Source organism: Ambystoma mexicanum, chromosome 1p (assembly GCF_040938575.1).
Source record: "Ambystoma mexicanum isolate Mex_15411 chromosome 1p, UKY_AmexF1_1, whole genome shotgun sequence".
In the NCBI taxonomy this organism is placed as follows: domain Eukaryota; kingdom Metazoa; phylum Chordata; class Amphibia; order Caudata; family Ambystomatidae; genus Ambystoma; species Ambystoma mexicanum.
In genome coordinates, this window is record NC_090921.1 from 1,073,430,770 (window position 1) to 1,073,457,463 (window position 26,694).

A 26,694-nucleotide genomic window follows, 5' to 3' on the forward strand; every position below is an offset into this window, starting at 1 on the left:
GTATCTCTTCTTTACACAAATATCCCCCTTTTTTAACTCTCTAATTTTGGGAGAAATATTTCTGCGGCCACAGACTGGGGCCATTTTGGTTACACGTTTTTGTAAAACTCTCAATCCTTTGGATAGCCACATTCTTTAGTAACATCTGTCATGTTTACCCTGTTTAAAGGGACTAATTTTGGCAACATGCGACAGTTGAAGGGTCGGAATTGTAACCATTGTTTAATTATTACAAGCAGATCTATGTTGCAGGCACATTTCCCACCGAGCCATTTTACGTGCTTCATAACCTTAGCTTGCAGGCTGAATACAATTTTTTGCTGCAGGCACTCTACCCCCTGAGCTATTTCATGAAGTGTTTCTCCACAACAGCTATACTAATCCACTTAATTGTATTACTTGGATTGGAATTGGTGGATTGGAACCTGTAACTTTCAGATTACTCAGGTCATCAGCAAATCAATAAGCCCCTAAAGAAAATACAATTTTTTAATAGGAACTTTGTAATCTGTTCTTCCAGCTCATTGGTTTTTTAACTGCAAAAGACAGGGAGTCCAGAGACATCTCATTGCACATGAAAAAATATTGAAAGTTTTGCTTCAGCACACCCCTCCCCAGCAGACCACCAGATTAAAGTCCGTCTGTCCAGCACAGCACATATCATGAAGGGTTGAGACTTTGGTTGCACTTTCACACCCCTGCTCTGTCTGCAGTCAATCAAATAAAGTGACAGCAGCATTTGTTCAATGATCCCTTTAAAGGATTGGCATGAAATGCCTGAAGGTTTCAGGCACCGCCAAAGCAGTACTTAATGTATTTTGTAGGGGAATCTATTTGACTTTGAATGAAAATAATTAAGTATTTGGCCGAAGCTGAATAGGTAATATTCAGCTGGAATTCGGCTGAATAGTTACTCAAACATATATTTCGGTACACCCCTAACTTCCACTGTCCCACACAAACTGCAATTTTTTTGCCACAATTCCTTACAATGGGACCCTACAGTAACAAAGCAATGCTGAGGTCTTGCAGCTCACCCATGCCATGCCTTTTCTATGACATTGGGTTACCCCACAATGCAGCACACATGGATGTTTCCACCTGTGGTTTAGAAGCCAGAGAAAAAGGAAAATGGGGGAAATGTAAACACTGGTGCATAGTGATGACAAGAGGAAGTGGGCCAACACTGAAGTAGGACAGCTAATCATGGCGTCCCAAAGGAAAAGGGCCAGCGCTCCGGTCCATGAACCAGGATCGTGCCGCTTCATATTGCTCTGGGGACTTATTGAGGGGTACTTGCTTAGACATGGAACGACAGGAGACATGCATCTGGGATGATCTCTAGTCTTATTTAGGCAACTCCTGGAACCCGGATTTTAGCCAACAAACAGTCACCTGGGTTTCTATGGTATTTATTTCTATTGGAGACGTACTTACTCCCTAAGTTGCAGTGGAACACTTTGGAGAGGATAACTCACTTTAGCAGAAGGCCTTCCAAAATGAGGTTCTGACGTTTGGAGTAGAGATAATAGAGAAACCATGATCTCATGGTGAGGGAGTTGAAAAGATGTAAATGTGACTGTAGTAGGCAGCAGACTGGAGAATACATATGTACAAGTTGAGGCACATGGAGATAAAAAAGATTTGTTGATTATCAGACAATATTTGGTGGAGCCCGAATTAGAGCACTGGTCATGTTCATCCTATTGTCAGACTGTCCATCCGGCTTGTTTTCAGTGACAAAAAGGATCCTTTCAGCCAACGTAGCTAGAACTGATGCCCCCAGAATTATTATTCTGTAATTTACCTGCGGCATCATAAATAAACAAGGTATTTTAAGTCATATCAGCAAGGATTTCCTGAGCATGCTCTCTAGCTCCACTACTACATCACCATCTTATAATGCTCCAAACCTGCCTTGGAATCCCAGTTCATGTATTATCACAACACTTCTTGCTCTAGAAGATAGTTCATATATAATTGACAAACTTGAGTGCCTACTAATGCAAGCATTTAGCCCTGTCTAACTTCCTTCGTGCGTCTGCAAACTTCTTTCACACTTTCTCTCCCTCTTACTTCACCCTCTCAAATGTCTGGTGACAACGGGCAGGGGCACAATGTCCTTCAAACACGGATTTAGCACTTTGAAACAACTATGGTGGTGTTTCGGCATAGTACAAATGTAGAGTAGCATAACATGTGAGTAGATGTGTTTGGACTTCATGACAGAGGCAATCAAGTTACACATTGTGTCCAGGGTGGGCTTTTCACCCTTTCCATTTCCACAAGCTCAAAATATGAATGTGCAGGCAGTGCCTGTTATTAAAGTGGACATAGGCTAAGCTCTTTCAACCCCCCTACCTTTACATAAGACAGAATGTGTCGTTGTTTAAAATGAGACACCCTCTTAGGTTTCGATGCAGGCTTTTTCACTTATGATCCCTGGGAACCAGGGGAACACGCATATAATACACAACCTGATAATACAAAACCTGAGTCCCAAAGCATTTTTCAATGGGATGTTCGCTGTTGTGAATCAGGCGAAGGGTTGTTTAAAAATGGGAAACCCCTTCAGACCATCCTAAAGTTGTACAAGAAACCTGGGACTATTCCCATAGAAAGCTGTTGCAAATTGCCGGGTGGAAAAATGCTATGTACATCAGGCCTCATGTCTTTTTAATATTTTATTTAAGCACATCTGAATTCTCCTTTGAAAGTCACTGCTGTCAGCCATACTCCGGGGTCCTGCCGCCCACCCTTTTAGCGGAAGAGCACTCTAGAGCAAGGGTGCACAACATATGGGGCCAGAAGTGACCCTTCATATCATGATTTATGGCCATGCAGGCCAGAGGAGTTCAAGAAGAAAGTGCAGCCATTTTGTGGTCATCTCCCCTCTAAACATTAGAGCGCAAACACAGCAACACAGACATAAGGGGCTGACACCTTCATTCTCCTTTATTGTTATACATCTAAGAGGACAAAATGACCAAAACAAGTGAAACAAAGACATTGCTTTCATTTGTACCATGAAAAATCAATTAGGCCTCGAATTGTAGGCACAAGGAGAAAGGCAACTGGGTGCCAACTTGACATTTAGATTTCAGTGGCTTTTTTAAACATTTGACCGTTTTTCTCTTCCGATGATTATGTTGTTTATTTTTGGTACAGTAGGTATGACATGGGAATGGATAAGTGACAATACAATGTCATTTGCCACCCAACATAAAACACAATCGAAGGCGAAGAATGCTCATCAAGCCGGGGGGTTATTTTGGCAGCATCCTTTCGTTAACCACTGGCCTTAAGTCCTTTCCTTTAAAAAACTGTTCACGCTTTCATTGTGTTCTTATAAAATGTTACAGGATTTTCTCAGAAAAAAAGAAATAGAGCACTATAGTCAATCAGTACATTTCAGAATGCGCCTTTTCTCTCGCTTCATTTTGACATTTTTCTGGCGCAAGAAGCCTGCAGCATCCTTAGTCCAGCCCTCCACTGAAGGCTTGCAGATTACAGCTGGCCCTCAAGCAAAGCAAGTGGTGCAGCCCTGCTGTAGAGGGAGAAGTGACACCATCAGAGCACACAGAATCCCCAAAGAGACATCCTTCCCCTGATGTGCCTTTCTGGATCTGAGCTGGGATGACACAGAGCAGCGAGGGGGGGGTGGAGGGTGGGTTGGGCGAGAGAGCGCCACACGTCTACGGCGAAATATACCCATTAATGCCAAGTCCCATAACAGCAATCATAAAAATGGCGTTTCCCCCATCAGATCCTGGATGCTAAATGAGGCCGTTGGCAGCCCAGCGTCTATCGGCAATACCTGGGGGGGCAATCGAAAAGTCTCTGTTTATTCCAAATGATGGGCAATCTCCTTCTATTTAGGCCTCTCAGACAGATAATCTAATCAATATTGCAAGGAGTATTGCATTAGCCGCGAAGGGCCGGCTGCCCGAGACAGGCGCATCTCCAGCCGTAATGCAGAGGGGGGCAGGAGCCCGGGCAACCCAACAGAAGGATTCAGACTCAAGCGCCTCAGGGCACCGCGTCACTCCACAATTAATGCCCTGCCTGCAAAGACTTCTTGCTACCAAATACATCTTGCTCCCAATTGTTAACATCATTTATTTTACAGAGCGCTGTTGCCAAATCCCTTTTCAACTACCATTTTTAAATCAAATTATTATCACCCAGCTGAAATTGGTGCACATTTTATCAACCTCAAAGGCTGAATCAACATTTCCTGGATTCAAACCCCATCAATCTTCAGTTTGTATCTCTTCAGGACCAGAGAACCTCAATGTCTAGAGAGTGCCAACAGACCTGGAAATTGCGCGAGCACTCTTGGGGTAGTCAACTGGTACATGTCCCTTTGTATAATTTTCTTATGCTTATTGCACTTGGCACCTTATGCCCATTTGTCATGTGTTTCTATTTTTGCTATGGGAGGGGTCTGTAACCTTTGCTCTCCAGATGGAATACAACTACCATCAGCCCTACCCAGAACAATTAATGGCGAGGGATCATGGGAATCATAGTCTAAAGCATCTGGAGATCCAACGGTTGCAGACCCCTGTAGCTATGGTTATTTATGTGTATAGTTTGATGACCAATTATTTATGAAACAGAAACAATAACACGGCCATTGTGAGTTGCCTCCCAGGTGAACGGAGCTGATTCCTGTTGTATAACCAACCTCAATAACCAATGCTGCTTCTACAGACCAGGTGAAACTGACATATCTACAAGGCATACACCAGTGAGGCAATCGCTCACCCGCCGCTCACACTCCCCCTGCCTCCAACTGCGTGTTCACCCTTCTTCGGTTACACTCAGGTGCTACTAAGTGAATGCTCTGCACATTGACGACACGTCATTTCCCTTTTCTGCATTAAACTCCATTGGAAATGTTTAACAACTCATTTCCAGCTAATACACAACTGACTACTTTTTATGTTGCAGGAGAAAACGCTATAAACAAATAAAGCAATTAGTAAACGATTTCATACTTGCTAAGGCATAACAGGTTATTGAGACTTTCATAAAAATAGTTTTTTTTGTTGATAAAATATACCTGCTTTAGAAGCTGAAAACGCTTGGAATTGTTAGTCAAAATGCTATAAAGGTTTATATCATTTTGACCAAGAAAAAAAGGAGACACATAATGTTTTTGCCCATTTTTCACTGTTTTTGTGGAAGTAGAAAGTATAAAATGTGGAACTTTGCAGAAATTGTAGGTGATATATGGCCATTCTGCACGAGTCTTCAATTGACGCTGTAGCGCCGGGGTTTCTGATTCTGGTCCAGGTGAGCACACACTTTTAATTTACCCCGAGCCAGAAATGGACCACACGGGAGGCATCCCAGACCTGCGGTAAAGGTGAGGTGCTGAGCAACCTGCAGTTAAACTGATGTTACCAAAGGAGATGGGCCATACACACGGGCTCCTTATTGAGTAAGGCACAGTGCACCCCAGGGGAGTGGTCACCGTGATGTTACTCTGAAACACATAGCACGCTCAGGCATTCCTCCCATCTCTTTCTGCCCCCTTCAGGTTCCTCAGTCACAGTATTTTTATTCATGAGAGTAAATGATACTTTTCTAAAACATGCCCCACCCCACATAAACTTACGCAGGTTCCCTAACAACTGTGTCCCCTGGGCTTCCCCCTTCAATGCCATACCCTTTCTCCCTTTGCCCACAGCATCTATTCATTTCTATATTTCTTTGTTCAGAACAATGGCAGCTGCAGTCTGCCCTTATTGATTAGCCTATAGCTTGTTACCGCTGTCAAGGTCTGGATACAATACGTCAGTGCACTGTACCTTCATGTTGCTGTTTCCCCACTGGTTCAGTCTGCCCATTCCCCGCTCTGCGACGGGATATCTGAACTGCCCTTAAGGGCATGGCGGACATTTTACATGCATTTTCCTCCGTAATGGCGTTCTTTTAGTGTTAGCTCACATTGTCCTCCATGGCTTTGTGATTCTTACATTATTTGATGGACGTGAAGAGCCTGGCTTTGCTATGTATTGGCGCAGTTCTTTTTTTAATGGATGGGCTTCAATAGCCCCGTTTCCCTGCATGGCGGTGTGCTTTTTCACTGTTTCCTACTTTGCAATGTTCTTGTGGGTAAGTCTTGTGGAACAGAGTGGGTAAGCCCTTTGTTGGGCTCCACGCAGCAGCCTACAATGAAGCGCCTCACTCCTCTTCTGAACCACGGCTGTAGGTTGCAACGGACGGGGCTGCCAGTCAGTCTCTCGCATGCTGTTCCTCCCCCATCTTGGCCTGGGCTAGCCGGAATCCCTGCAGGACCCTTGGTGATACAGACACCCTTCTCACACCGCTTGGCTGCCAAGGACACACAGTTTCACCTCCTGCTCTGCCTGTCCACCTGACCCTAGAGCAGGTGGTCTGCGCCACATACACTCTTGACCTGCTCCACTGTGCGCCACATGGGCCAGAACTTCATGCCTTCTTCGGTCCACCCCGTCTGGCCCTTGGGTGGTCCTTATAGCACTCAGGAGGTGCCCTGGTCTGGGATGGTCTGACTAAGCGCCCCCGGACAGGGGTGACTCTTTACCCAGGCCACACTCCTCCACAACCCAGTGATTGCTTCCTTCCCAGCCTATCCGGACTGGCCACCAGGTGGGCCGTGCTCCCCAGGCCGTACTGCTCGCCTGTGGTTGCCCCGCTGACGTGGCCCGGTGTTGCGGTGGTTCTTCACCTGGGCTTTGATCTCCTTTGGGTTGCAGCTGGCATACGCTCCCGAGCTAACTGGTTCCCTGATGCCCTGGGCAGAGCTTGAGGCTGAAGCCCACTCAGGGAGCACACACTTTACTTCGTCCTCCGTGTTTCTTTCTTCCTCCCTCCTTTCATTTCTTCTCTCTACAACTGTCAGTTTTCAGTGGTCTTTCTTCTTTTAACTCTGTGCTTGGAATTCTTCTAAGGTAAGTCCATTCTAGTTGGCCGTGGAGACATTTCCCTTGTCCCTTCTCAAAGTGGCCCATGTGTACCCCATGTTAGTACAGCCAGGTAAGTCAAGAAACTCAGTCACAACACAGTTAAACAGCGACACTTTAACACAACTATGTAAAACCCTTCACTGCATCTTTGCGTTAATTGTTCTTGGTTTTCCCATCCTATACTATCCTTTAGCCATTTCTAAAAATACCCCCCACCAGCCTCACGGAGGAATGAGGGCTCACCTGAGGAAGCGGTTCAAGTCCCCGTGCTTCATGTACTCGAAGACCATGATGAGCGGCTCGCCATCGGTGCACACGCCATAGAACTTCACAATGTGCTCGTGCTGCAGTACCGTCAGGAGCTCCGCCTCCCGCTGGAAGTCCAAGCGGGCGTTCTCAGTTGCCTCTTTCAGGGCCTGGAGGGAGACAAAGGAATATGCTGGAGCAACACCCACATGGAGATGGGAGAATCTCGCACAAACTAACCAACCAGAAGAGGCCTGGGTGGGCATCAAGAAGGTCAACATGTGTGTTTCCATTGGCAAAGTGGAACAGGTCAAATAAATAAATAAATACATGCAGAAATAAAGAAATGTCCTGCTTGTGGACCCCGTGTTTTGTCTACTTTGCTTTCATACAACGGAAAAGGGAGGCTTCACTCTACTTTCATGTGCTTCTTTGCCTACTAGGAGCACATGCCCGCTTTGCTTTGGAGGCAGCGAACAATGCTCACGGAAAATGATGATATGTTTGGTGGGATCGCGTGAGATCTTGTTGGAAATGTCTCCTTAGCATTCATGAGATTCGGGAGTGGGGAGGGTAGTTTCTAGGGAGCTCTACTAAGTCACTACGAATTCATGCAAGCACTAAATCAGCGTTTGCTAGTTTCAGTGAAAAGAGATAAAAAAATGATATGAAAAATAATACAAGGCAACTCAGAATAGAGAACACACAATGACTTCAAGGGGACACCAGAATGTAGAGGTCACATTGCATACTAAAGGTTTGTTGGAAGTACTGCAGTGCCATCCAGTAGATATTTGCATATTTTGTTTAACATTGTCTTTCATTTTGAGCCTTTCATAGCAACCCAAAGCAAGTCAAAATGCCAGGTCAATAATACCATTATTCAACGGTGTACGTCATTATGTTCATAGTTACAACGCAATCAAGACCTTCCTCTTCAAGGAGTGGCTCCTCCCTAACACCAATGCAGATGTGTTAATGTTGAGTAAAAATGTGACTGCCCAATTATTCAGCAGACAAAATCAGCCCTCAATCCCTTTCTTCTAATAGGTCTAAGATTGTTTCCATCTAAGAGGGTCTTAGAGTCAGTCTGAGTAGCACTCCAGGTACTTGCCCCATATTTCATAGAATGTATCGTCCTTATTCTGCACCTTTTGGGGACCTCTTTCTACAGTTGTGAGTTTTCCTAATTCCTCCGCTTTAACCTGTCCAATTTTGAGAGTGTGAGAACCAGACGTTTCCCCAATGGAGGGCCTTTTTTACGCAGAGTCTGCTGCAGTAGTGTTTTACCCGAGAAGGTACATTATCGCATAGAATTAGGGAATGCCTGCACCCAGATTATTCTCTCAATTATGTCCATCCAGAATTGTGACACTTTGGTACCGGTACTGAGTCCCTCAGTCTTAATTTAATAATTTGCGTCTGTGTCCAGTGCACCCTGCAGGTGATTGTGTGTTGCCACTTGCAGTGTTGCAAGTGTTGTCATCCTGTGGGGATGCTTCTTTTCCATCGCACCCAGTTATCCTCCAGCATTTCAATTTGTAGACATTCAGCCCAATCGGTTCTAAATTTGTCAACAGGTTTCATTTTATAGCAACTTTTGCATTCATATTGTTGGCATTCATGAGGCTCTCGCTTTGCCTAAGGCTACGTCTTCTAGGCTGGATTTCGCTCATTGTCTGCATCTTCGGTCTTTGGATCAGTGTCGGCGGACTCCTTTAAAAAGGAGGTGCAAATGCTTCTATATTCTGAGACCTTGGGAGACCAAATGCTTTGCTAATTTTCCTGAATTAATTCATTATACCATCCTTCCATTTGAGGTTGTCTGTCATCTCTATATGCTTGAGTTTCCATATCTTCCAGTTTACCACTATGCAAGAGTACCTCTCATCATGTGCACATCCCATTGAGTAATGCGTAAATCTGCTGGCTGTTCAGTGAGTTCTCAGAAATTGTGTTGCAGTAAAACTAAGGTTATATATTCTGCTTTATATGTTGGTCTCTTCAGGTTGACACAGTTGGCCAACCAGAGTCTGGACTCTCCAATATCCTGGAGCCTTGGTCTAGGATAACACATTTATAATAGTCCCCTATACGTGGGAGGCATTTCTAGTTTACTTCAGGACTGTGTAGGGATTGCTCTGACCCATACCAAGTTGGAGAGTGTTTTATCAAAAACGTGGATTTGGATGGTGATTTGTGAAATCCTGCAAAATATACAATATCCTGTTACTTTCCTGTGCAGACCGACCAGGGTCACCTTCCACACAATGCCCACAACCTGAAGAATTTCAGAGAGAATGTACAAACCTTCACTATTTTGCCATTTTTGCAGCCTGGAAGCCACAGAAGGCTCCAGGAAGAATGTATTAAATAAACAAATAAATAAATAAATAAACAAATAAACAAATAAATAAATAAATAAATAAATAAATAAATAAATAAATAAATAGGTTGCCAGTGGGGGAAGATGCATTCACCAAAAGGACACAGGACATTCACCCTGGGAGGGATTCAACCTTTTCCCTGACAGTCAACCCTCAGTCAGATGATGAACTACGGCAGTGCAAAGAGGCTGCGCAGAAGGCTTCTGGGGAACCAGTTAGCATCCAAAAGACAGTATGAGTAACAGATAGAAGATATTAAGGACCTACAGGAAGTGCTCAAAGAAAATCAGGCTAGTTCAAAGAGAACAATATATCATTAATCACAAGTTGAATTTTGTGAAACAGAGATTACAAAAATAGCGAATGAACAAGGCACTCTAGCTCAAGAAAATCAACAACTTGTGCAACAGCTTTGTCAGATGAAGAGGACCTGACTAGAGCCTCTCCCCAAGAATTAGCAAAGATGACAGAAGAAAATCTGCTACTAAAACTAAATTGAATAAAACAGTGAATGACCTTGCACAGGCAGTCTGAAAAATGGCCATCGGACCAAAAGGCCTTGAAAAGTAAAAATAAAAATATAGAAAACCTAAATATAGTGATGGTTTTCCAGCGAGAGGAAATCCCTCCTGTGGCAATTACAGCATAAAAATAATGTGTTGGCCTCAAACAATGATTGAGGCTATTCGGGCCAGTCTATGTGATTTAAGAGAACAGTTAATCCACTGTTAGCAGATGATTTCTGAAATGGACAAGAATGACAAACCAACCCAAGAAATTAAAGACATACGTGTGCCCTCTGAACCACTCAGTTGGCAGCCATCAGATACAGGTGTCCTTGAAAGGGGAAATTATTGTTCTATCTCTCAGTTCTCCTCCAATATGCCCAGATACTTGTGCATCCATGCTAATGGAACTGGCATACCTGGCCCCCACCAAGACCAAGAAAGTGCAATGTATTTAGCCTCCCCACTTTGAACATATTCACCCTGAAGGGAGGTAGATTATCTGTCGGAAGCAGAAGGATAAGTTGATTTACTGATAAAGGTTTGGGAAAGGGGCTGAGTGCACATGTTAGTAGTGGACAAAAGGGGGAACAAAAACTTTACAGAACTAGAGGGTGCTATTGAGGTATATCAAGATGAGTTAAGGGATTAAGAACACTAGAAAATTACCAGATACAAAAACCCATTTAGCTCACTGTGCAGGCCTGGAAGACAGTAATACAGCAAAGAAGAGGCATTCTTAAATCCTCTTCTTACCTGAGAGACTTGGAGGAACCTCCCAGATTACCAGGAAGGAGGGACAGGCCCCCTAGAAAAGAAAAGGAAGAGGAACTTTTGCCCAATTCATCTAGGCCTTTCCAACGCTAACACAAATTGGATAACTGAGATGTAAGCAGGGAAGTGGTTTCAAGCTGTGGCTCTCATTCTGAGGTAAGTTGGAACTTCAAGCAAGATCTTATTAAACAGATACAATATTTTAAAAGCGTTATGACTCAATTTCTTCAAATGCCAAATATTCTGAGTGGAAACATATGATATTTTATGAACAGATGGTGGCCTCATTTAGAATAAGGACCGATAAAAGCAAGAAGGAATATGTGAAATGGGCATCCTCCCTAGAATTCTCCATCTTCTTTGCAGGGATGCGTTACCAACATCACTACATATGGTGCAGATATAAAGCAGGAATTTTACATTATTATTACAGTTTACAGAAATGTTCAGGAGGCCCACAAGGCTGCATACAATATGATATGTGAGGAGGATCAGTCTCTTATAGACGTTGCCAGGTAACTAAAGTGTGCATTCACTCAGATTTCCTGGTAGGTGAATATGGAAAGTAGAGATTTCAAAACCACATTTTTCCATGCCCTTCTGCAATACGTGGTCACTCAACTGGTAATCAATTTTGATAACCCTAGATTGTTGCAATGGATCATCACTCGGGCCACAAGGATTTATGAAGTTCAAAATACAACATTGCCTAAAATACGGAATAAATTCATGAATCTATGAACACTCCAACCACCACAATGGTGGCAGAGGTGAAGGGAAGTCCTCCCTTGCTTTTCAAGATGGGAGGGACAAATAATTCTTTCCATGTTACTAAACAAAATGACAGTCATAGGAGGCCCTTGGCTCCAACCCACGTGGGCATTAGAAGTATAATTTTCCATTGGGTCTAGAGATCAATCCATTACACTGACCAATAGGAATCAGGTGTACTCACCTTCCCATTATGAAAAGAGTTTGCAGTGTATTTAAGCTCAAACACATAGGTAGTGGAAGATATGGGAAAACAGGGAAGCAAGAGAACTGACCACTTTCCAAAAGGAGAGAAACCATATTGAATTCCAGCTGGATGTAGCTGATGGGTAAATACATTTGAAGGGAGCCCTTACCTGATCCAGATTGGACTAAATACAGAGGCCTTTCCCAAAGCATGACCAGATTACCAGAGAGGGATTTTGGAGCAAGTATATAGACAGAAGGAGAGCTTGCATGACGAAGCTGCCAGGGGGCAGTCGATGTATTTACATGTCCAGGGCCTTTGTAAAACAGACACAAGGTGAATTATTAGGCCCTGGGATTATTTAAATCCCTTCCCTAGAGTTTAGTTAATCCCAGATCGCATTTAAAAGTATTTCAGCAGTTCTGCTTAAAGGTTATATCACTGAATTCGGGAATATTGTGTAATGTGTATATTCTTTGTGATTTACAATTAAAAAGAAAACATTTGGTAGAAGCATTGTTTTGGGATGGCTTCCTGAAATGGGGGATCTTTGGAAGTTGTAGATATGTCATCCTGAACGTGGAACAAGTTCTATGATTGATGCCTGCCAGATTCAATAAAGTAATTAAAATGCACTCTCTAATGAATGCATTGAACTGGGGTGTTTTGAGGCTGAACCCGATTCCTTGAACGCAGAGAGGGAGTTAGGTTCCACTTTCCTAGTATTCCAAAAGCAAAATAAATAATGAGAAACTGAAGCATTTAAATTGTTTGCAACAAGTCCAACATCATAAAAGGTGCAGTCAAGTAGTGCATATTCCAAAGCTAGGAAGCAATAGTTTGTTATTGATAGTGTCTAACATTTTCTATTTAAGTCACCTGGACAGTTTTAGAATAACATGTCCATGTGATGTATACTAGATTAAACCTTTTTTTGTTTTAAAATGTATTACGAACTCTGATTCACCTTGATATTTCATCATGGATGTGGGTTTAACGTAAGCAACGTTCTATAATGAAATAATTGTTTCATGTTTTCACAGAAAAGTAATCAGTGTCAATGTGTGTGTATTTAGAGTGAAGCTGGGCATTTGAACTGGTTTAGATTGAGATGTGGGTGCAGACGGATTGCAAAGAAAATGGGGAGTTACCCATCAAATGATTATGATGTCATTCTATTAAATTAAATACATTGTTATTGCAAACTAGCTTCTTTCTTGTCTCAGAGGGAGCTTGAGGGAGAGATTGTTGCATGCTAAATTATTAAATGAGGCTTGTCTGAGACTGGAAATTATAATGCAACTCAAATGTTGATTGTCTATACTTTTTTAGGGACTGGCTTGTGAACCTCGATGGATATGGTGTTGGTCAATTGATTCAAAATCTGACAGCATAAAGTCACAGACACACTCAAAGACTGCAATGCACACAGGCATTGTCACAAGCTCACATTCACATGCATCCATTCACAGGCACACACAATCCTTTGCACACATATATGCATACAGGCACAACGTGTTCAACTCTTACCTGCTCATCACCCATTGAGCCTTTACTCTGGGCTCCCCTTACACACATCTCACACGTACCTGGATGACCCATGCCTGCACCCTAGCAGTTCAGCCAGAATAAACCATATATGCTTAAAACTAAGGTCAATTGTTGCTGTGCTGTTTGTGCACAGCCAAAGAGTGGTGGTGGCTCCAGACCTCTGGTGCCCTGCTGGCCTCTGATGTAAAATCCCTGCACAGTCAGCATGGAGCCCTTTGACCCCCCAGCCTCCACCTCAGAAAAAAGAGAAAGTCATGTGGGTGAATGATGCACTCCTGCGCAGGTCGCAACAGCCTCCTGGCCTTGGCCACAATTCATGTACACGCTGTCACGGCACTGCCTCCCTAAATCTATATAGACTACATGCTGAGGTGCTGGGCTGTGCGAAAGATCTAATGTAAGTTCCAGATTAAAATGCACACTTTTCACTAAGCCCAAAAATCAAGGGCACAGTACTAGCGCCCAAACATACAAGCTGCCACTGACGGCAGCACGCCTCTGGGCACTCCAGAATCCACTGAGCCATTGTACCTTCCACTTCATGTTTAAAAAAAAGAACCATTTAAAAAATCCAAATGACATTATGAGGCCAGAAAGTGAGGCACTTAGTAGTGGTCGCCATCAGAGCGGCGGACCGCCCTGCAGCCCGATGCCAACAACTCGAGGCGCGTGCCGTGACACTCTAAGACCTTGCTTTCCTCCACCCATAAACCACTTCACTTTCTGCTCTCAGGCTGTAATTCAATAATAGCCCTGAGGAAGCACACATGTATTTAGAGAAACAAGTGTCAGCTGCACGTATGTGCAATAATGACATCACGAATGAATACTACTACAAAAGACACGACAAAAAAAAGAGTGTACAGGTTTTTTCTTTTTTAAATGTAATTTGATGACACATCAGACATGGTAAATAGGAGAAGGTCCCTCATAACTCCTTGGAATTATTTTGTTTTATGAAACTCCAATCACACACTTTTAACAGTTTATGTAACACAAATGTAATCAATCAAAGAGCAACACGCATGATGGTTAACAGCTGTGACCTTTGTCACAATTTTAAACCCTCCAAATGATGCTAATCGTCTCACTATGATTGGTTGCTCGGTTGAACATTGCTCTGTGTAAAAGAGAACTGTGAAATACATAAGCATGAGCACAATGAGGTAGATCAATCTGGGTGGGGGCATGGGGGCCGTAGGGGGGTTAGACGGGGAAGAAAGATTGGGGCTTTCCAGAACTCTGCTCCTAATGGGGTTGCCCTCCCCATGTTTAAAGACAAACCAAACATGGGCACGAGCAACATCACCTTGACAGCCACCAGCATCTTCTCGTCCTCGGCAGTCAGGTTACAGCACTCGGCCAGGAAGACCTTCCCGAAAGCCCCTTCCCCGAGCTCCCACTTTAGGGAGATGTCCCTCCTCTTGATGTGATGGACACCTGCCAAAACAACAGAGAAGATCACCACCCGAGAACCTTTTTAGCAGCAATCCCCGTAAAACACATCCTCAATCCAGAAGACTTGGTTCTCAGTGAGAAGAACTCATAGGCCCAGCCATGATACATCTGCCTGCCCATGGTACATGCTATCCAAATGGAAAACGTTCATCGCTAGCCCCCATTATACAACTAACACACCTTCTAAGTCTGGGCAGGTTCTTGGTTTGAATTCAGGGTTCTGTAAGAATGTCTCCCTGTGTTCTGAGTAGAAGCAGCTTTGGGGCATCCCAGCTTGGTCTGCTCTGTAAGTGGCCATGATCAAGGTTAGGGTGCGCCCTGTGTTGCGCCCTCAGTTCTGGACACGATTCCCCCTAGTTTCCCACTATGCTTCCTCCCATCTTCCCTCCCGCCCGCAGCTGTGGCCTTCATGTAGGGTCTTATCTCTCTTTTTGAGCAAGCACTGCAGTCATTTTCTCTGTCGGCTGCATTCAACTTTATTTCAGTTTGGTCTTTCCTCACTTTCTTTTCATGTACAATTTCAAGTCACACCATGACTTCCTTTCCATTGATAGCTTTTCTCCCTCCTTTGTTGGAATTACTCTTTACTCTGGTTCCACTCTGCAGAGCAATCCAAACTCTGTGTTTGACCACGACTTCCTGCTTTCCTGCAACTCACAAATTCTAAAATAAGTTCAATCTGCTGGCTCTACCTGCTTTTTCAGTTTTTCTTTCCTACAAATGGTATGTTTGTGAACCAGGTGCATGCAGAGAAACCTGCAGAAAACAATCCGAGGTTCTCACATCTGCCCCATTCTGGAATTCATCCCCCCACACAGATGGGTAATCCTGGTGGGAAATCTGCACCACATACTGTCCTGCTCCATGCATGAAATCTGCATGCCTCCATGGATCAATAGTTCTGATCCCCATGCAGGTTTTCATACAGACTTTGCCAGTTGTTTGTGTACCTGATAAACTACTGTCACAGACCATCAGAATCATTGACGGCCGCCATGTTTTTTTCAAGGCAGCAGCCATTACTTTTCTCTGCCGTGTGTGGCCAAGCACAAGCTACAGATATATTGAGATGTTGCACATGGAGCTCACAAAAGAGCACACAGATTTATACAAAAGGCATGGGCACATGGGTGTAATTTTAGGTGGGGGATACAGGTGTTTACCCAATGCCCCCCAACTTTTGTGGCACACCATTATGTCCCCCTCGTGTGGCAGGGGCCCCTTTCTTTTAGATGTCATGTCCCCCACAACATCATCATCAAAAGGTACTCCACTGCATGGGCACCCCGTACATGCCCAAGGCCAGGTGCCTACTTCCGCTTTCGGCCTAAAATCATGAGAATCTGGCAGAGTGACCGCATACACGGAGACCTGCGCACTCATGGCGTTTCCTGCTTGATTCTACGATCTTATAAGGAACCAGGAAGTATGAGTCAGCCTTTGAAATCAGCCTCAATAATTCTTCTTGTTGCTCCCCCATACTCAATGTGCAGCATCTCACTTCTACTCACGCCTCCACTCTCTTCCTATCTGCAACGCAATGTGCGCTCTCCTATATACCTTTTTCCTTGTCCTGCCCTAGCCTCTTTGTTCCACTTCATCTTTCTAAATTCAATTTTTTGCTATTTCTCATTATTATATTTTGTCTTATCATATTACAGTATGTTATGAGCGATTTAAATTAATTTGAACATAACAAGCATAATACCTCAGTACCTAAATAAACCCTAGGGTTGCTCTACAGGGGTAAAGATCCTACACTCGGAGGATCACAGATCATTTCCTTTCTACAGCTTTTGGCCAAGCACAGCCGGTCTTTACAATAGCTTTGGAGGCCCGTATTATCCCATGCACTGCTTTTGATACATGCTATCTGCTGTGAGAAAGCGGCCCATGCAGAATCTTACAGGCATCGCAGAAGTATTGCGGGTTCTCGATGAAGTTAGTCTTCAGTCCTTCCATCTTGCCCTCGGCGCATGAGAGTGGACTGGCCCCAAGGTTCATGAAGTGAAGGGACATGGCGAGGTCGTCTTCTTGAGCTAACACGGCGGCCCCTATGGAGAAACATTGAAACAGGCGAAGCATAAACCAACCAGCTCATGTCCATGGCATGTAATCATTGAAGTAAAAACCGTGACATAAGCGCGGAGAAGCATGCACCATGCCACATTTCAACCTGCTGTAGTCAAGATGTTTCACCACTGCCATAATGAGGGTGAGCATAGGAGAGAAGGGCGCGGAAGCAACACCAATGCACTTGACAATACATTGAATTGTTTGAGTTATCTATGAGTGGAGACTCAAAGCTGGGCATTATTTATTTATTTAGTATTTTTACAGTATTTTATTTCCAATATAAAAATATTAAAAACTGCAAGAAAAGACATTTAAATTATGATTTAACATCAAACTATAATACGAGTAAAGTAATTTTATTTTTATTTTCACATGTGGCTATTTCAAATGTAAATGAAAAATAACTTGGTGATATCATAATTAAGACAAATAAGCTTCTGTGAAAGCGATGGAAAAGAGGGTTGGCTAATCCATAACAGGTGTGCCCATATGGACAAACTGTAGACAACGACCAACAATCCTTGCCCCAATCATGTCAAAATGGCTATGGGAGCAGAAGGCAAGATCTGCTGTAGGCGACCCTCCGAACAGAGGTATCATTGCGGAAACATGCAAACTATAGTGAAACCTGGGTTTTACTGGGAACATGGAAATGGTGAGGAGAAGGAGGTGGACGCAGACCGGGATTATACAAGAGGGAAAGGGGGATTCCTGGAGATAAAAAACAAAAGCGGAAATAGGAGCCAATCGTGACGTTCCCGGGGGGACAGGTAAAAAAGTGGCAGTAAAACTGACCAAAATTGGAGATTTCAGTCATAACAAATGATCAAAATGTTGCCAATGATCAAAAAATGAAAATCATTAGATCAATATTTGACTGAGAAATACAAAAGAACATAAAACAATGTGAGTCATGCAGGGCGGTTGGTTACAGAGGGAACAAGCATAGGAACTGTTGGTTATTTGTTTTTACAAAAACAAAAAAGAAAGTAATAAAAATAAAACGTCAGTCAAAATGATGACATTGAGCAGTTGCCTCCAAATAGATATTCATAGAGCAAGCAGGTGGAATTACATTTTGGAGGTTGCAGAGCATGGGTTGGGATGCGCGTACAGAGCGCCAGGCACGGAAAAAGGTTCAGGTTGACAACAAACCTATTAGCACCTACTATCATGAGCAGACTAAGGTTCGCGCAGCAGAAGGTGCATGCAATGTTTTTAGTTAGGTTTGGCACATATTAGATGCTCATTAGATAGCAACACAGAAAGAGCAACAAATGTATCAGTCTTGCGGTTTCAGAGGTTATAGATAGGGCAGTATTATAGGCCCTGTGTTTAGTTGTATCCAAAGTTATGATCCAAAGTGAGGTGTGCGGGAAGAGCTGAAACAGGTGGAAGATGGAGTCAGACAGGCATTGTGGTAGAAGCGAGGTCAGGGTGTTTACATGGCAGAAGTGTCCCCATATTGGATGTTAAGGCCGAGTACACAATGAACAGAATAAAATGCAGGCCCTGGTGTGGAGCTCCATCTCTGTGTAGCTCAGCTCCAAAAACGAAATCCCTTTTTCTGTTCCCTAGGAGAGAAGCCGAGGTAGAAGCACCCGCAGTGCACAGATAAATGTTAATTGTATCCAGCTGCAGGGCTTGAACCTGGTGGGAATGCAATGTGAGCAGCAGGGAGAATAAGGTATAAGGTTTTGTGATGCCAATGGGTAAGAAGAAGATTTAGAGCACTACAGCCCTCACCAATGATCGGTCATCCCATATGAATTACAAGTAGGCACACAACCAAAGCAAATAAATCCCCGAAATTCAGACTCAAGAGCGGTGTCATAGTCACGGCATTACTGGGCACCTGGGCTATGAAGGAGACAAAGGGGGAGCCGTGTCTGAAACATTCCGTGATTTGGGATAGGAGGAGCAGAGGTTATGCCAATATATGTAGTACAAGGTTGGGGAGGCAGCGTGTGTGCGCCATGGCATCTGGTTTAATGAGAAGGCCTATGGTCTTATTAAAGCGGTTTACTGTGATCGTGTCTATATCGGAAGGGTGCACATCACATGGCAATCTTGATTCATGTATCAGTTAGTTTAAACTACTAATAGCAGACATGGATTCTATAGTGACCATGTAGTCGACCACGTGTTTAGGGGGATAGCTTTAGATGAGATGTGGCCAATCCGTGCATGGACTATATATAGGGGGAGAATAGAATGTTCTTTAAGTTGTAGCCAATGTGGTGGTGAGAAAACATTGCAACCTGTGTATTAAAATTCAGTGGTTTACAGCTATATAACCGGTAACTTTGTGGGAAAAGACGAGCTCTGTGTCAGTTCATTCTACGGGACTGCCTGCGACCCTTTGCATGTAATGTACCTTTTTTTTACTTTGCAAAGAGGTGCAGTGATTATTTGGCCTTTTGGATTATTTTTTACCGTTCGGTTTTTAGATCGCTCTTTTCATTACACATGGTACGACGAGGCTAGTGGTATAACTAGTGTTTAAGCGAGATGAGAAATCTAGGAAGGGCCTCTAACAAGGAGGTATGGCCTCGAGAGTACTGGGTGTGGCCTAAAGTGGGTGGCAGGCGGCTTAGGTGCTTAATTTAGACATAACCTGCTGATAACATGTCACAAGGGACGTTCTTTGACAGTCCCGTGCATTGACACCTGTTAAAGCTGGAGCAAATATTATTACATAAAGTGTGCCATTCAATATTTCTTGGTGTTGCCCAACACTATGTGCCTTCATTGGCTGTTAGCAGTGCTTTAAGTGGGATTAAACATCGAGGGGGCTCTCCTTAGGGGGCATGGCCTAAGTACACCTGTTCCTAGGCCACGCCCCTTAAGGAGAGCACCCCCTCGCCTACGTGGGGGTGGGAGGGCTGGTAAAAGGAGTAGAGCTGTGGCGAGCTGACATTATTACCTTTGATGCTCCCAGCCCCTCCTTTTAAACAAAAGAAGGGGCTGGGCGCAGCAAAGGTGTGACACCAGAATGTCCCCAGCTCGCAAGCAGCAGGCAGCCCTTTCAATCAAGGAGCAAAGCTTTAACCACAGGGTCCTTGAGTGAAAGGTCTGCCTGCTGCTGATGGCTCTGTACTCAGAAACAGGAGGAGGGCTGGACTGCCGAGCTCTCCTTTTGTTTTTGAGGAAAGTCATCAGGCAGCATGAAGCCAAGGTGCTTCATGCTGAGTGATAAATACTTACTTGGAAACAAAAGGAGAGCTGGACAGTCCAGCCCTCCTCCTGTTTCTGAGTACAGGCTGCTTGCAGGTGCTAACACTTCGGTTTAGAAAAAAGAAAAGGCAGCAATATCTTTTCTTTTTTCTAATCCAAAGCTCTGACACCTGCAGGCAGCCTTTGTAACCACAACAATTCGGCTATACAGGCTGCCTCTGTTGTCAGCGTGGCTAGGATCCAACATTATGTTCAGGGGTGTAACTAAGTACATCTTGGGGGTTGGGGCATTGTATGTTCCAGAAGGGCCCCACCCCTGGCTGGCTCGCAAGAAAGCAAAACATTATTTCAGGTCTGATGATGAGAGGTGCATTCTACTGGAAGTTTGTACTCCAGAGCTTAGACGGGACGAGCCCCTTTTGTGACAAGTGCTCCCCCACGTTTATGTGTGGTGGATGTGCCCATGGGCCTGCCCCGATTACTAGTATTATTAACTCCTAAAACATCACTCACTCGAGAGCGAGCCACGTCACAGTATTTGTAACTGAACCACTTCAGTACATTGCCTCTGGTCCCGCCTGGGCTGCCTCCATTTTGTGTGATGAAATGAACAAAGTGATGTAAATACTGGGAAGACAATCCGCTTATTGGCAAGAATCTGCAAAGACCGTGTTCTGAATTCCAAGCTGGTCCACTATATGAGCAAATGTTTGTCACCAACTTAGTGCAGAAGAGCGTGAGGAGGGCACCACCAACTAGGCTTTTCCCTTTGTTTCTTAATACCACCTTCAGCACGCAGCGGCACTAATCACCTCTCTACAGGGCCCATTCACCACCCACCCGGGCCACACACGCAGCCACCCGCACCCACTGTGCAGATCACAGACTGTCCCAGTCTTCATGGTTTGTTCATAACTACTTGTCTTTGTAATGCTGGTTAATTGAAGGTCGTTCGGGCAGAAAAACTGTTGACAAGTCATTTCTGATGCATTTGATCAATGGCACCTTTGCAGATGGCCTAACGCAGCCTGACTCACACCGTGTTGATGCTTCCTGAAGCACTCAGCATGTGATGGGCTCAGAGGAGCCCTGCCAAAGCCTTGGCTCAGCAGCACTTTCTGGAGACTGCCAGGACTCTGCCCCTGGTAGGCCAGAGCAACTTAAAGTCCTGAGCGTTACAAAACATATGGGACCCTCTACAAAATGGGGTCGGGTGCCCCTTAGATTCCTGCCACTTATAGATCTATGCAGGTTTTAAGTCAATCTGAGTGACAACAGTGTTTGCCCCACAGCACTGCACCACAGGAGCAACCAGGGGTGTCTGTTATGTCGCCATATTAGGTCTTGCTTGAATGTAGGGAAAAAGAACATGGTGGCCATGGAAGATGGACGCAAAGAAAACTCCTAAAAAGACGGAAGCTCACGTTTATGGAATGCAGTGGCAGCAGATAAGGACGAAAAGACCGACATAAGCTAACATGAGGAAAACATATAGCCCTTTTTCTGACACTCTGGGGCACTGATGCAACTTTCAAGTGGCCCACATCACCTAAGAAGCCACACGTAGAGATAATGGAGAGGGGATCCAAGCATCTTTGCGGAAAACGTCACATTTATTTTAAAACTAGTGCTGGATCCATCGACAAGTAGTACAACCCAAGAAGGCTTTCCCGATATCCCAATGGATGTGCATGGGGAACATTTAGATATGATGAATTTCAGTGGAGAAAGTTTGCAGCACATTGAGACTGTAATAATGGTTAAAAAAAAGCGCTGTATAAATGCCAACTACAATACAATACAAAATGCACTGATCTTTTAAACAGTGGAATGGATTTGACTACTCAGTGGGTTGACAAGTCCAGTGCTAGTTAAAAAGAAATACCATCAAGGTCAAGTCATGAGGGGGTGGGGGTTAGGGGGTGACATTTCTCTGTGATGTTTTAAAGCATTTTAGTTTTCTTTATGCCCCTTCGAGCGAGTGAATAGCCTGTGCACTGTGGAGTGGTTTTCCATGGCGACTTGACAGCCTGAGCTGGTTGTGTGTTGTTTTTCCAGGCTTAGACAGGAAATCAATTCAGGGAGTTAGGGGTAGGGGAAAGTGAGACAACCAAATAACGTAAACACGCCCTATGGTCTGGCACAGTTGTCGAAGTAAGCAGGAACGGTCGGGAGGGGTGTCCCATTACCTTTTTGGTACACTTCTATCACTGTTATGGCATCTTAAATGATAAAGTCAGCAAATAATTGGGAAAAAAGCCTTCACTGTATGCCACACTAATGAAACAAATTACCCTTCATCGGACGTTTGAGTGCTAGAATCCAATGGCATGATGGGGGCCTCCGTAGCCCCCACTGTGTGGGGTGGGAGAGCACCAACACATGTCCTGGGAGGGGGCCCCCCTAGGAATAAAAAGAAAAAGAAAACAACTTTTCTTTTGAAGTCACTGCCTTCATAAAGAAATTATTTCTGGTGCACCATAACAGAAATAATTTCTTTATGACGGAAGAGTACCTACAAAAAGAAAATATTTCTTTTTGAAGTCAGAGGGTTCCTCCCACCACATGACATGGAAGCCTTTAGGCTGGAGGCCTCGATGTCATGGGGTGGGGGAGCTCTATGGCCCTCATTCCGAGTTTGGAGGTAAGTACCATCCATTACCGGCATGGCGCAAATAGCGTGTCATAGCTGGCAATAGACCGCTAAAAGCACACTATTACAAGTTCGCGGTCACGAGCTTTTCACCATGCCGGTAATTAATGTAGCGGCCTTCATTGACATGCGGCATGCCGCAAAAATGCCCGAAAAACCCCCTACCGGGATGGACCGCACCGTAGCGAACACTACTGCCTTAGAGCAATGTGGCATTAGCGGTGACCGTAAATAGCGGTCACCGTTATTTACGGTCACCGTTAAAATGCAGAACGAGTAATAGCGTCATCGCACAGGAACTGGAAGGAGCACGGCGGCCATCTTCAAAAACACAATCCATTGCCATCCTCACCAGACAGGACCCTGGCACACTGTTGACCTACCGGAAAGTTACCACTACTACCGAGGAATGCCCAAAGCACCAAAGAAGGGTGCTGCCTGTCTCCAAAAGGAGCGGTTCAGCCCAGATGAGCTGCAAATGCTTGTGGATACCCTCCACGAGCATGCTGCAACTGTTTTCAGCAAGGACATGCGGAAGGTGGCAGTGTTTACTTAAAAAAAAGACATCTGGGCACTAGTTGCCCAGATGGTGAGTGCTATGGGCAACACCCCCCGTCCCACAAAGGACTGCAGCAAAAGGTGGGACGACCTGCGGCTGAGGGTGCGGAGCATCCCCTCTGCGAATAGAAGCCAGGCCTTGGAGACTGGAGGAGGCCCAATTTCACCCATGAAACTCATGCCTTGGGAGGAGACATGTGCAGCCATGATAGGCTCCGAATCCATTGAAGGGGTCGGAGAAATGGAATGTGGTGTAACGTCGTCCACTGATGGAGGTGAGTGTCCAAAGTCAATACTGCCAATGCCAATGTTAAGAAAGTCAATGCTAAGGTCTGGCCAAGGAGTCACGGCATGATCGGCCACACCCCCCCTGTAAATCATGCCGAAGCAAGTGTGACCCAAGCTAGTGCCAGGTGCAAGGCCGTAATGTATATGACACATACCACACAAAGTGGCCATTCCATGCGGCACACAGGGCAGCTGATGTAAACAGTGTGCATGTTAGACAGCACAGTACCCGGCCAACATGAGTGACACCGACATATGCATGCATTTACCACCCAAGTATTGAATCATGTGCAGTTCCCTACCCAATAGCCGATAACCCACAAATATCTGAATGTGTCATTGTAGCCATGTATAAATGCTGGCTCTCAAATCATCACTCATGCCGTCCCTCTCTTCCACCCCCACAGGCAGTGAGCATGACAGCGAGGAGCAGGAGAGCAACCATCCCAGCACTTCGAGGGGCCAAGGCAGGGGCCGCCGTCTCCCAGCGAGGAAGATAACACCTGGATGTACACCACCAGCTCCTGCAAGGCCCGTGGAGGGTGCACAACCCCCCCTCACCCCTCCCTGCACTGGCTGCAGACACATGCCCAACGCTGCGGTCTGAGGAGTCGAGTGTGGCTGGGGAGGTGGCAGCCACGGCCCCCCTCGAAGTTGCTGACAGCCCCCATTCCATCTGGGGAGCGACTGAGGACGACACAGTTGAGGTCGTACACACCCCTAAAGCCTACTCTAACCCCCAGGTCTCCTTTAGTGACTCGGTGAGACCGACACACCTGAGCGATCTGGCCAAGGACCAACACAGGGACATACCAGTCCTGTGCCCAATTCCCTTGAGGAAGCGCCGGCAGGACATGTCAGCCCGATCCCCAGCAGGGCCACTACCTCATCCGCAGATGCACAGCGGGCTGAGCAGCTCACAGCCCTGATCACAGATTTTGTGCAGGACAATCGGCAGGCCATGGAGGAGTGGCATGATGAATTGAGGGGATAGGACCAGGTAATAACGGATAGTAACAACCGGCTCTGTGAGGTGCTCGGCCGCATAGCCGATGCACTGGAGGATGCTCATCCTGCCCAACAGCCCCAGCATGAGGACACCCCTTCAACGAGCAACTCGACCCAGACCAGCCCACTCCATCGGTCGCTCCATGGCCAGCGCCGCCAGGACATGCCTCCCCCTGGCTCCGGAAGCGCAGAGTGACTTTACTGCCAGCCACATGTGGGCTACGTGGACCCTATGGGACTAGTGTTGGGGAGTTGGGGGGGTGGGGCAGGGGGTGTGGGGGTGTTGGGGGGATGGGAGGAGGGTGAGGGTATGTGTTGGAGTTGGGGGGAGGGAGGTGAGGGTATGTGGGGGAGTTGGGGGGAGGGGGGCGGGGGGAGGTTGGTGGTGTTTTTTTTTCACTTAGACATTTTCACTTTTAATACACTGGTTGTGTTGCAAAGAAAAACCAGGGTGGACATTCATCATTGCGCATGTGTCATTTAATATATAAAAGTGCATAGTGTACATTTATGCCCATACCCAGTGCCCTATGTCCTCGGATTATGACACCCTCTTCTGACTTGTGTGTCAGAAATATTGTCCAATTAATGACTGCCGCACGGCACATCCCTCCTGTGCATCGGCACCCTGATGAGGTCCTGCCACATCTTCACCATCCCCTTCTTCTTCAACAGGTGGTAGGTGTTCCATGTCAGGGGGCAGGGGCACGTTCCGGCGGATGCACATATTATGCAGCATTACACATGCCATGGTGATCTTGGACACCTTCTCATGGCTGTAGAGGAGTGCCCCACCCGACCGGCTGAGGCAGCGAAATCGTGCCTTCAACAGGCCAAAGGTCTGCTCAATCACCACACGTGTATGGGTATGGGAAAGATTGTAGTCCTCCTCGTGCCTGTTCTGTGGGTTTCAGACAGGGGTCTTGAGCCATGCCTTCAAGGGACAGCCACCATCACCTGCATGAGAGGGGAATGAAGGTAAATGTACGTACATTCATGGTGGACAACTGTACTAGGCTCACATGGTAGCAGGTAATTTCTGCCCACACGCACATGTCCCTGGATGCATTTGCCCCATTTCTGGCCACGCTATGTGTCCTGTGAAATGGACTGATGGAGTGGGTTGCATCTCCGAGATGGGTCAAGGTGTACACTGACATCTTGTTGCACGCGCATCGTATATACATGCAGCAGTGTTGGAGTAAAATCATTCATGTGTGGTGTCCTGTGAGATATTGTAGTAGGGAGTGTTGGCTGTAGTCAGTACCATATTCGTCATTCTGCACCTATCAGTTCCATGGTGACTTGCAGCACTCCTATGGGTGTGGGGAACCAGGGACACACTGTGGTATCCCTGGTTGGCTTAATTAAATGCACTCCCAGGGATGACTGTCATGTGTGGTGATATGCTGGATACAGCAACATAGTGCATATGCAGTGCATAGTGCAGGATGGCCTTACGGTGTGTGAGGGCCAACGATGAGTGGTGCATGTGTTGTGGGATGTGGGCTGGTTAACTGTTAGTCATGTAGCGAGAGGTGTCGGACTTACTTCATCAGTATGGAATTTGGTTGTCATGTGCCGTTTCAGTTGCTTTGGGGGCACAGTGTTCGGTGATGTGCACATCATGCAGTGACGTCAACATTGCCACCCAGGTGGAGTATGCATCCTCCCCTTCCCACCCAAGTGGAGTATGCATCCCCACCTTCCCACCCAGGTGGTGTATGCATCCCCCCGTTCCCACCCAGGTGGAGAATGCATCCCCCCCTTTCCCACCCAGGTGGAGTATGCATCCCCCCCCTTCCCACCCAGGTGGAGTATGCAGCCACCCGCATCACAACCCCGATGCACTGCCATGGGCCAGTCAGGCAACTCACCAAGCAGCCAGGCACGGCGTCCAGCATGTCGCTCCATGAAGCGTGGTAGCGTGGAGTTCCGCAGGACCAAAGAGTCATCAGTGGATCCTGGATATCGGGCACAGCAATGTGTGATGATTTTGCTGGCGTTGCATACCATCTGCACATTGATGGAGTGGTATTGCTTGCGGTTGCGATACACTACTTCCATGGCATGTGGGACTACCAACTCCACGTGG

General features: G+C 45.7%; 1 protein-coding gene across 2 annotated transcripts in view; it reads right to left on the reverse strand.

Moving 5' to 3' along the window:
- The window catches only part of NTRK1 (neurotrophic receptor tyrosine kinase 1), a 336,100-nt gene that overhangs the window by 45,052 nt on the left and 264,354 nt on the right, over positions 1-26,694 (reverse strand). For both annotated transcript variants that reach the window (XM_069604563.1, XM_069604566.1), the window contains exons 12-14: positions 16,747-16,893; positions 14,691-14,821; positions 7,203-7,375 (exon numbers count right to left, since the gene is read on the reverse strand). In XM_069604563.1, the coding sequence (XP_069460664.1) occupies positions 7,203-7,375; positions 14,691-14,821; positions 16,747-16,893 (451 nt within the window). The remainder of the gene's footprint in view (positions 1-7,202; positions 7,376-14,690; positions 14,822-16,746; positions 16,894-26,694) is intronic.